Raw genomic sequence first — 12,186 nt, 5'->3', positions numbered from 1 at the left:
CTTGTTAATGCAGTGGATTGCTGCTATTTTTCAAGAAACAGCAAAATGCAAGGTTTTTATCAGCTATAGGAACTTGTTAATGCAGTGAATTGCTGCAATTTTTCAGCCCCCCCCCCCAAAAAAAAATAAAAAATAAAAATTCAAGGTTTATATCAGGTATATGAACTTGTTAATGCAGTGAATTGCTTCAATTTTTTAGGAAACAACAAAATTCAAGGTTTTTATCAGGTATATGAACTTGGAAATGCAGTGAATTGCTACAATTTTTCAGGAAACAGCAAAATGCAAGGTTTTTATCAGGTATATGAACTTGGAAATGCAGTGAATTGCTTCAGTTTTTCAGGCCTCCCAAAAATTCAAGGTTTTTTTATCAGGTATATGAACTTGTTAATGCAGTGGATTGCTGCTATTTTTCAAGAAACAGCAAAATGCAAGGTTTTTATCAGGTATATGAACTTGTTAATGCAGTGAATTGCTGCAATTTTTCAGGCCCCCCAAAAATTCAAGGTTTTTATTAGGTATATGATCTTGGAAATGCAGTGAATTGCTTCAATTTTTCAGGCCCCCAGAAAATTCAAGGTTTTTTTTTATCAGGTATATGAACTTGGAAATGCAGTGAATTGCTTCAATTTTTCAAGCCCCCCAAAAATTCAAGGCTTTTTTCAGCTCTATATGATCTAGTCACTGCTGTGTATTCCAGCTATTCTGTGTGCGGATAGCCAACAATGAAAGCTGTTTCTCCGCTATATAGCGGAGAAACAGCTTTCATGAAGTTGTATCTGTTTTCCACCGTCCGGGGAAAGCTGGACTGATATCCCTACAGTGTATAGCTCTGAGAAGAGCTGTTGGTTTTCTTCTTTAGTCCTTGCCTGCCTATCTGAAGCTAATCGCTATCTAGCCCTCAGCAGATGTCTTTCTCTCCCTATCTCTGACCACTAAAGTGGCGAATAGGGCGGCAGCCGTTCTTATGAATGGGAGGTCACATGTTTTCGGCAGCCAATGGTTTTTTTCAATTTTTTTCACTGCCTCTGTTGTCGTAGTTCCTGACCCACCTTCTCTGCACAGTTATTGGTGCAAAAAACGCACCAGGAAAGGTGGGAGGGGACACAAATTTTTACTGCGTATGCGGTCTTGTATTCGATTGTGAACGAATACATCGAACGCCATGATATTTAGCTCCACCCACTTCTCCGCTGACTCCGTCCATTCTCAATAATTTTTCCATGTGCCCCACAAAGTAAAATCCTCCTACAGTCACCCTAACATTATATACCCCCACATTATAACGTTTCCCTCCAAATGTCTCACAGTATTAAGTCCCTCTCCTGGTGCTCCAGTATAAACTAGCAGAAACTAGAGGGGACATTAAACTGGGGCAGCTGGAGGGGGACATTAAACTGGTGGCAACTAGAGGCAGCTACCCCCCACGGTTTAATATACTCCTCCAGCTGCCCCAGTTTAATGTCACCCTCCATCTGCCCATTAGTTTAATATCCCCCCTCCATGTGCATTCAGTTTAACTGCCCCCCCTACATCTGCCCCTAGTCCCCCCCTCTTGCTCACACATGCTGTCTCTGCTCTCTTTATCATACTGAAGCCCCCATTGCCGGCAGCTTGCAGCAAGCACACAGTCCCGTGTGGCTCTGCCCACTAACGAGTCATAGCCTATCCTGGTGATAGGCTGTGATGACATCATCACAGGTCCTTGAAAAAACTTCCACTAGCTATGCGGCCGCATAGAAGCAGTCAGAGGGCCGGATGTGGCCCCCGGGCCGGACATTGCCCAGGTCTGGTGTATATAAATTCCCTCCCTTTCCCGGATTTATTATGAATAGTTCCTTTTTATACATACTACCCTAAACTTATTAATAGTAGTCTCTACATACACATAGTCTCTAATATAGTTTAGGAAGAGAAAAATCTGCCATGCCGTAGAGTGACTGCCTGCCTTACATATATCATCAGTAGGTTAAATACGCACCTCACATCATAAAGAAAATACATAGAATACTTTTTTATATAGTTGAAGGATCACCCCGGCAATTTCGTTTAGTATTGACAGCGCTGAGGTAATATCACAGTTGAATGAATACTAATGAGCTGTTGAGTGAGCATGTGTTTCCAAGATAGCTGGGTGATGATACTTTAAAAGTGGGAGACTCCGGGTAAATTTGAGTGAGTTGACATGTCTGTTGTTATATACTTTGCCCCTGCCCATACAAGAGAAAGTGTCATGGATAATCAGTAGAGAAATGTCCAATTTTACCTATCTCTCCCATTTTGTAACTTTAAAGGGATGTATTCCATGTGACATCTATTTGGTCTTCCACTGATTTGTGCTCCTTGTGATTCAGATTTGTTGATTGACTTCAGTTTATTTGGTGCTGTGTACAGAGATTGAGTGATGACGAATCAACAGGACAGCACTTATATTGGCATTGTGTGGGAGTGATGGCATCTGACTTGAAATATACAGCCATATTACCCAGTATCCAGCACAGTAAATATACATACATATATACCTCTTCATATTTTAACTAGTCTGACTAGTTACATATACTGTACACATACTGCTCACACACAATATACACACCATGTATACTGTACACATCTTGATTCTACATGTATTGGTCCTATTGAGCAACTGTACGATGTGCAGCTAAAACAAAGTACGATCCATGGAGGTCCACATCTTGCATCTTACAGTATTTAAAGGAATTGTTTTTAGATACTAGGTACTATTGAAAACCTTCAAAGGTTTCATGCAGTCCAGTGTCTTAAAGGGCCAGTGTCATTTTGGCAAACTAAAGGGACCTATGTAATTTAAAAAAAATAAATAAATAACACAACCGCAAGAATATTTTGCACATATAATGCAAAATTCTACCATTTTCATTTTTTAAAAAAAATTTCAGCTCATACCAGCCATATATTTTTAACACTTTCATGATGATCAAATGTGTCATTTGAGCTGGTCTGAGCACCAGTCCAAAGCTTGTATGTGCAGATAGGATGTTAGTGCCCCCTGTATGGAAGACATCCTGTGAACTACAGGATAACATTGGAATTTATCAAATCACTTCGGAAAATCTCTTTTATTATCTCATCTTACCTGGTCAATACATTTCACCTTCATGTATGTGAATTGCTGCAGTTCTGCCACAAAAAAATAGGGCTTACCCATTTGCCCTACTTTGCCCCTCCACGTAACAATCCCCCAAAGGATCTTCTACCATTCTTACAGGCTTTTGTTAAACAGGTTCACACGTTCTATCTGACCAATGTACACTGTTATTTCTAATTCATCCACATTACTGGACCACAAAGCCCATTTTTTGAGCCAGCTGTGCTATATACACCAACTGGGCCCCCCATGTTGGTTTTTAGTTATGGAACATCCTGCACCTACTGAGCCCCCCATGTTGGACTTTAGCTATGTACGTCCTTGTAGAGTTAAGCATCTGCACAATCTTGCAGAAGCAGGGACACTCCAGAAAGAAGGCAGGGAAAGTTTATTACACAGCGTTTAATGGTGAGATTAATAATGCTTTGTAAGATCATTTTCTCCAAATTCTTCAATCAGAAAAAACATCCACATCAGAAAATTCATATAAAATGTAAATATTTTATTGACATTATATTAAAAGACATATAAATACATACAAAAATAGGTGGGGAAATAAGGATATAATATCCATAAAACACCAAATCACAACTCCATAGGGTGGAGTGACCCAGGAATATATAGCCAAATAAATATAGACACATACCATAGAGAATTTAGATAAAAATTCAATTAATGTCACAGAGAATTATGTTAGAATTAATACAAAATTACAGTGCAAAGGGTAAGCAATAATACAGTATCATTACTGTAAGTGAATAGCAACTATGTTAAGGAAGCAAATACAAAGATCAATGGACCCCTCAGAGTGACAACCATATTAAACGCAACAAGTGGAAAACCCACCAAGGAAAGGTAAGGAAGTAAAGTTATGGTATACCTGGGATCACCACCACTATGGCCCGACACTGACTTCATCTATCATGATTCTCTTTGACATTAATTGACTTTTTACCTCACTTCCCCATGTTATGTATCTATATTTATTTGGCTATATATTCCTAGGTCACTCCAACCTTTGGAGTTGTGATTTTGTGTTTTATGAATATTATTTCCTTGTTTCCCAATCAATTTTTGTATGTATTTATATGTCTTTTAATATAATGTCAATAAAAATTTACATTTTATATGAATTTTCTGATGTGGATGTTTTTTTCTAATTGATGTTATTCTCCATATCTATCTAGCCTCTTTTTATATGACCATTTTCTCCAAATTGCAAAGTTTTTCAGGAAATTGGTTTTTTTTTTGCAGTAATTTTTTTTGCAGTAATTTTTTTTGCACTACTCTTGCAAGATTTATTATCATTTATGTCAAAAATGAATAATGCGATAGAGGGTGTGCCTCATTTATAGTGGTCTTTTCTCTATCAGTGATGAGGTTATGAAGACTGATAATCTCTCCCATTAAGCGCAGTGTATACGATACACCATGATGTGGCTCCCTTACCAGGCTGCCAGTCATGTAATTTGCCAGAGACTAGAAACTGTATGAGCAGCTTTTGAATATATTTTAGGAGGCTGCATATTGTATCAGCCCCAATGTAGAGGGAGTTATCCACAATTGTTGTAATGATGGGCTATGCTCAGAATAGGTCATCAATATTAGATATACAGAAGTCCAACACAAGTGCAACTCCCAAAAATAAGCTGTTCCCAGACAACATGGCTCCCGGTAATGTTTACATGCCAGGAGCTGCACTGCTCACTCATCTTTTAAAGTATAGGGCAACACTACAATGTTTTAAGCGCTTTAGGCTAAGGCCCACATTGCGGAAACGTAGATTTTTTTGTTGCAGATTTTGTTGCATTTTTTTGAGCCAAAGCCAAGAATGGCTACAAAAGGAATGGGAAAAATATAAAAAGTTCTTAGACTTCTCTCTTCTGCTCAATCCACTCCTGACTTTGGCTCAAAAAAACACTGCAAAATCTTCAACAAAAAAGCTGCATTTCCGCAACGTGGGGCCTCAGCCTTAAGGTGCTTTGTGTATTTTCACAGACCTTATACAGTCCTATGAAAAAGTTTGGGCACCCCTATTAATCTTAATCGTTTTTAGTTCTAAATATCTTGGTGTTTGCAACAGCCATTTCAGTTTGATATATCTAATAACTGATGGACACAGTAATATTTCAGGATTGAAATGAGGTTTATTGTACTAACAGAAAATGTGCAATATGCATTAAACCAAAATTTGACCGGTGCAAAAATATGGGCACCTCAACAGAAAAGTGACATTAATATTTAGTACATCCTCCTTTTGCAAAGATAACAGCCTCTAGTCGCTTCCTGTAGCTTTTAATCAGTTCCTGGATCCTGGATGAAGGTATTTTGGACCATTTCTTTCTACAAAACAATTCAAGTTCAGTTAAGTTTGATGGTCGCCGAACATGGACAGCCCGCTCTCAAATGATCTGAAAACAAAGATTGTTCAACATAGTTGTTCAGGGGAAGGATACAAAACGTTGTCTCAGAGATTTAACCTGTCAGTTTCCACTGTGAGGAACATAGTAAGGAAATGGAAGACCACAGGTACAGTTCTTGTTAAGCCCAGAAGTGGCAGGCCAAGAAAAATATCAGAAAGGCAGAGAAGAAGAATGGTGAGAACAGTCAAGGACAATCCACAGACCACCTCCAAAGAGCTGCAGCATCATCTTGCTGCAGATGGTGTCACTGTGCATCGGTCAACTATACAGCGCACTTTGCACAAATAGAAGCTGTATGGGAGAGTGATGAGAAAGAAGCCGTTTCTGCACGTACGCCACAAATAGAGTTGCCTGAGGTATGAAAAAGCACATTTGGACAAGGCAGCTTCATTTTGGAAACAAAAATTGAGTTGTTTGGTTATAAAAAAAAGGCGTTATGCATGGCGTCCAAAAAGAAACAGCATTCCAAGAAAAACACATGCTACCCACTGTAAAATTTGGTGGAGGTTCCATCATGCTTTGGGGCTGTGTGGCCAATGCCAGCATCGGGAATCTTGTTAAAGTTGAGGGTCGCATGGATTCCACTCAGTATCAGCAGATTCTTGAGAATAATGTTCAAGAATCAGTGACGAAGTTGAAGTTACGCCGGGGATGGATATTTCAGCAAGACAATGATCCAAAACACCGCTCCAAATCCTCAGGCATTCATGCAGAGGAACAATTACAATGTTCTGGAATGGCCATCCCAGTCCCCAGACCTGAATATCATTGAACATCTGTGGGATGATTTGAAGCGGGCTGTCCATGCTCGGCGACCATCAAACTCAACTGAACTTGAATTGTTTGTCCAAAATACCTTTATCCAGGATCCAGGAACTGAATAAAAGCTACAGGAAGCGACTAGAGGCTGTTATCTTTGCAAAAGGAGGATGTACTAAATATTAATGTCACTTTTCTGTTGAGGTGCCCATACTTTTGCACCGGTCAAATTTTAGTTTAATGCATATTGCGCATTTTCTGTTAGTACAATAAACCTCATTTCAATCCTGAAATATTACTGTGTCCATCAGTTATTAGATATATCAAACTGAAATGGCTGTTGCAAATACCAAAATATTTAGAACTAAAAATGATTAAGATTAATAGGGGTGCCCAAACTTTTTCATAGGACTGTATATTCATAGCAAAAGTACATTGAAAAGAGTAGATTAGCCCATTGTAAATTGAAATTTTGCAGTAACATATTGAGAAACCATTGTTTTGGGTTGAACACTGCGCAAACTGAAAGATCAGGACACTTATCTTGGTGGGTTTAGAGAGAATTTAGCCAATCTTTAAAGCAATTTCTGTAAGCTGCTTGATCTAGTCGTTCCTCTGTAGATGAGAAGTTTAAAAAAAATCTAAAGAAAATTTATGGGCTTGCACAGGGTTTACCATAATTTAAAGAAAAATTATATAAAATGAACTGAAACTTTGAGTGAGCAGACTATGAAATCGAAATGTCTCCCTGAAGAAAACCAGTTGGGAGCAGAAACAATACAAACAAAGTGATGAACAAAGCTATTTTAGAGAATTAATCCACTACCCAGAGATTGAGGCGAAGATTTGAACAGTATTAAAGTCTGTTACAAACTCCGTAACGCTCTCAAGATTCCATTTGTATTGACTTTTTGTTAGAAAAACAATCTGATCGCGTTAGCGGGGAGGATTTTAACTGTGCCACTATTTCTCATGTCTCCATTTTTGCCACCAATAGAAATGTCACAGTAGGTCAGAGGTACCTGCAACTCCTGGACATCCAGAGAAGTGTAGTGCACACATGACAGTTGCCCACGTTAGTTCTTATAGATGCCAAAGAGTCTTTGCAGAGCAGTACAAAGTTCAAAAAAGAAAAAAGGAGAACCTATTTTGCATTTAGTCTGCCAGTTGACTGAAGGTACTCAATATTTTTGTGATGAGTGAATATTGTTACTGGAAACTTGACAACGTTAAGGAGATTCCACTTGAAACTACATGACACTCCAAAGATAGTTTCACTGCCAGCAGTTCAAAGTCACTAACAAAATAATTCTTCTATGTGAAAAGGAATTTCTTTGAATGCCAAAAGGTGAAGCAAAGTCTCATTAGACTTCTGGACCCTACTGGAACACTAACTGATAAAGTATCAACCTCCAAAAAGAAAAGCTTATCGTTTGTGGAGGACTGGAGCTGTGGAGAAACAAGTCTTGAGACGAGACGATTAAACATTTGTGTAGCAGAATCCAACAGTTTCATAAGTATTAGCTTCATTCTGAGTAAGGGCTGCAACCAGTTGGTGGTAGTTCTGGGTGAACTTTTGATAGGAAAGGCAAGGTTTGGTTTGTTGGTGGGGTTGTCATGTTGGCCCTCCCGGGGCTTTTTTCTTTGCTAAATCAGGACATCACATTGCTATCATGATATCAGGACATGACATTAATATCATGATAGTCTATGTTGTTTCTAGAGCAGGGGTCCCCAACCGTCGGTCTGCGGACCAGTACCATGCTGTAGTATATTGTAGGAGTCAGCAGCTGTTGTGGAGCCAGGACCCGCCAGCCGGTTCCACAACACTAACGCTTGGTTGTTGCTCATCGGGATTAGGTGAGCAAAGTGTGGGATTGAGCCGAGACCCGCTGTATGTCCGGGATTCTAGTACTAAACAGGACATGCAGCGGCTCTTGGCTCCACCCCGCACTCGCCTACCAAACTTTGAGCAACTACATTACATGTCACTTGTCCCTGTGACGTGTAATGTAGCTGTAGTGAGGCTGTAGTGAAGTTAATAGCAGCATTAGGAGTGATATCCGTCATCAGTATCCATCTCATAACAGTGTCTGTCATCAGTAGCCATCTTCATAACCTGCAGTGTCCGTCATCAGTAGATGTAAGTACAGTAGTAAAAATTATATAGTTTGCACTTTCTCTTGTGTTTTCATATGTACATGATTCTAACCTACACCCCCATGCTTAACCCCGCCCCAACAACGCCCCTTCCCCGCCCACATCCACACCCCTTCCCGCCCCCACCAGGCCATAGAAAAATTGTTTTGCTGAAACTGGTCCCTGGTGGAAAAAAGGTTGGGGACCACTACTCTAGAGAGTTTTAAGGATTTCAAATCCAGTGTCCCTTTTGAAATGAAGTTTTGATGTTAGCGATCGGTTCAGTTTACCAAATTTTAGATGCATATTTTGTATTTGTCTTGGTTAGCAAGAACTCCCATGATCTGACTGTATAAATTGGCAGATTGTCCTAAAAATGGCAGATGTTCTCTTGACCACCATTCTTTTCGGCAAACTGGTGTTGATACTTTTCCCTCTCTTGTGTGAAGGTGGGGTCATTGTGGGGATTGCAGGCATGAGCTTTGACATCTCCACTGTAAGTGTTACAGCAGAGATGCTCTCCAGTGATGTCCCGGTCCGCTGATCCTCCCCTCACCACCATGCCGTTGGAGGGAGGAGGGAGTGGGCGCGACCGCTCTCTCAAGGGCGTTCATGAAGATAGGCTCGGCCGTGCTGAGGGAGATTCCCTGCCGCATGCAGGAGCGCCGAGGGGCGGACCTGAAGGAGAACCTCGGCCGTCGGACTCGAAGGGGAACTGAAGCGCTGAGGGGAATCCCTGGCAGCCGAGGTTCCCCTTCAGCGCTTCTGCTGGGGATTCCCCTCAGCGCTTCTGCTAGTGGCCGGCCGCATTTCCCCTTCAGGTCCGGCGGCCGAGGTTTTCTTTCAGGTCCGTCCTCAGCGCTCGGCGGCAGGGGATCTCACTGTTTATACTCGAGTCAATCAGTTTTTCCCAAGTTTTTTTTGGGTAAAATTAGGGGCCTCGGCTTATATTCGGGTCGGCTTATACTCAAGTATATACGGTAAAATAATGCAAAACAACCCTTTTTTAAAAGGTTGTACATTAATTGGAGTGACCCCTGGCCTGATGTAAAAATGTTTTTTAAAAAACCCCAGCCTGTCTTTCTCCAGCACCCGCCTGTGTCTGTTCAGTCTTATCGTGGCACCTCATTTCTGAAAATCCTGTAGCTAATTGGACTCCTTACACCTGCAGGACTCTAACAGCCAGGACCTCTGTAGGTCAAATTTCCAGGATGGTGCGGTTACAGGACAATTAAAGGGGTTTTCCAGGCAAAAAATGTTTGTTTTTAAAAACAAAAACAATGAGTCAATACATGCACCCAAATACCTTTAGCAGTGTTTTGTGTGATTTCTGGGTGTTTCCTGTCTTCCTCTCTCTCTTCATCCCATACACCCCCTATGTGTCTCTATAGCTATCCCACCCACCAACTAACTCAGCCCACCCCCCAACATCATCATACTTGCCTCTCCTCTTTCCAGTCTTACTCCTGTGGGGCGGCCCATCCTTCTTTTCTGACTGCCGGCGCATGCTATAGACCCTGCACTGCTCTGTAGCCAATGATCCCCTTCTAATCCTGCTTCCACGCAGGGGTGAACCTAGCTTTTATGCCACCTGAGGCGGATGACAGAAAGACCCCCTCCCCCTGGAAGGAAGGGGCGGAGCGAAGCAGGGCGGAGCAGATCGTTCAGCGTTAGCAGGCAGAGAACAGGCAGGGAGAGGACCTGCTCTCTGCCTGAGCGTGAGGGGAGGCTCGTGGAGCAGCGCTGCGTCCACAGGGCCTCCCCAATCCACCGCTCGCTTCTCGTGCCGGGCTGCCAAGACGGTGACGCTAAGCCAGTCCAGGACAGCTTGTCCTGGACTGGCTTAGATCAGCAAAAATGCTGCAACCCCCGGGGGCCCGTCATAGCGCCGCCTGAAGCTGACGCCTCATGTGAGGTGCGGCGCTGCTTCCACGCCTGCGCAGTAGAGGCGGATTATCGGCTGCACAGAGCAGCGCTGGGTAAATATACAGTTTTGATAAATTATGTTATTTAGAAAGTAGGTGGGTGGAGGGTGTTTAGATTAGTGTAGGGATTTAATTTTATCCAGGACAACCTCTTTATCAATTCCAGGAGCCATGCTACTCGCTTGCCATACACTGTGTAGTGTTGGTTTTAGGTAGCACAGTGGTGTGCATTATACGGCGGGTGAGCAGCATGGCTCCCCACGTGTTATTAGCAGTTGCCACACTGTCTTGGTAAATCTGATCTGTTGGGTGCTGTGTGCGATGGCCTTAGACATCTGAGTCTGACACTGACCTGTAGGAATACTTTGCAACAGAAATGCATACTATTGTTGTGTTAAATGAGTTTAAATATTCATACCATTTAGTTTTTTGCTGTACTACAACTGGTTAAATGTCAAAAATAACTAGAAAAGTTGGTATTCCAACTCTGTAATGTATACTACAGTCATATACACAAATGCATGAACATATACTAAATATGCATACCTTATACATCTGTGATAAAGACTTTTTTTAATGATTTTTATTCTTGCTGTTTCTTCTCCTTCTGTTAGTGTCAGACAAGCACCAGTTTAAGAATGAACAGGTTCTGTATCGCTTTCGCTATGACGATGGGACATACAAGGCGCGAAGTGAACTGGAGGACATCATGTCCAAGGTACTTTATCACTTCTAGATTGTAAATAGTTTATTTCAATTGCTTTATAGGTTCAGCTTCTGTTCCATTAGACTGATTTGTAAACATGATGTGATATAATGACCAGTATCTCTACTGTTCCCCAGGTTTGTCATTACTAAGCTGGTTGAGTTCTTAAAGTACATGTAGATGGTCACGCTTTTCACATCTGCAATCTGCAATATTTTTATAAAACGCAGACTCCACCAGGCTGAAGAAGTGTTTCATGTATGGTTGTAGCATTGTAGGCGATTAGACAGGTTTGTAGTTTGTCCACAAGTCTACTCTCTGTTTCTGAGCCGATCAACTGATGCGACCGCCAGAAACTGTATACTTAGTATATGACTGTATGCAGCCCTGCTCCTATTCAGGAGTGCCACCACTAAACTGTACAAACTGGAAGCTCTGTACACTGTAGTGGTGGCACCTGGAACTGCAGCCTCGCTCCCATTCACTTGAATAGCAGCAGGGCTACTTTCGTCCGTTTACTAGAATGTGACTTCCTGTGGATGCATCAGTTGATCGGTACAGGGTTCAATTGTCCAACCCTAACCTATTTGGTACTGATGACTTATCATATGGATCATCAGTATCAGAACATGGTAAGTAATACACAGGAACTTCAACAGCAGAATAATCAGTACAGCTCTGAATTATAAAACAGAATTTCAGTCATTTCAGAGTAAGCAATGTAATCTATTGTATTTATACAGTATCTCTACTACCAAAAGAGTGCGTACATGTATTTATTTAGTGACCGTTCTGTATCTCTGATATATTTGTGCATATAATGGCATTGGGGTAGAGCTTTGCATTACGTTTGATAATTCAGTATGATGTAACAGATTGAATTGCTCTTTTCTATTTTCAGGGTGTCAGACTTTACTGTCGTCTTCACAGCCTCTTTACTCCTGTCATCAAGTAAGTGTGAGATTTCCACTAGTGTCACCTTCTCCTTCGTTTTCTTAGTGTCAATAGGCACATATGAGATGTGTGGGTAATGTTATATGTAAATTGAGTGACATAACTGGTGTATCCTCATGACCGCACATGGCTCACTTCACTTTTTAATAGAACTTT

The 12,186-nt window shown here is 41.3% G+C and overlaps 1 protein-coding gene across 1 annotated transcript in view; it reads left to right on the top strand.

The window, feature by feature from the left end:
* The window catches only part of PREX1 (phosphatidylinositol-3,4,5-trisphosphate dependent Rac exchange factor 1), a 314,753-nt gene that overhangs the window by 153,712 nt on the left and 148,855 nt on the right, over positions 1–12,186 (top strand). The window contains exons 12-13 of the mRNA XM_075276753.1: positions 10,985–11,088; positions 11,978–12,027. Of these exons, the coding sequence (XP_075132854.1) occupies positions 10,985–11,088; positions 11,978–12,027 (154 nt within the window). The remainder of the gene's footprint in view (positions 1–10,984; positions 11,089–11,977; positions 12,028–12,186) is intronic.

Source organism: Leptodactylus fuscus, chromosome 6 (genome assembly GCF_031893055.1).
Source record: "Leptodactylus fuscus isolate aLepFus1 chromosome 6, aLepFus1.hap2, whole genome shotgun sequence".
In the NCBI taxonomy this organism is placed as follows: Eukaryota; Metazoa; Chordata; class Amphibia; order Anura; family Leptodactylidae; genus Leptodactylus; species Leptodactylus fuscus.
Note: the sequence above shows the minus strand (reverse complement) of the source record. Positions and strands in the feature narration are given on the sequence as shown.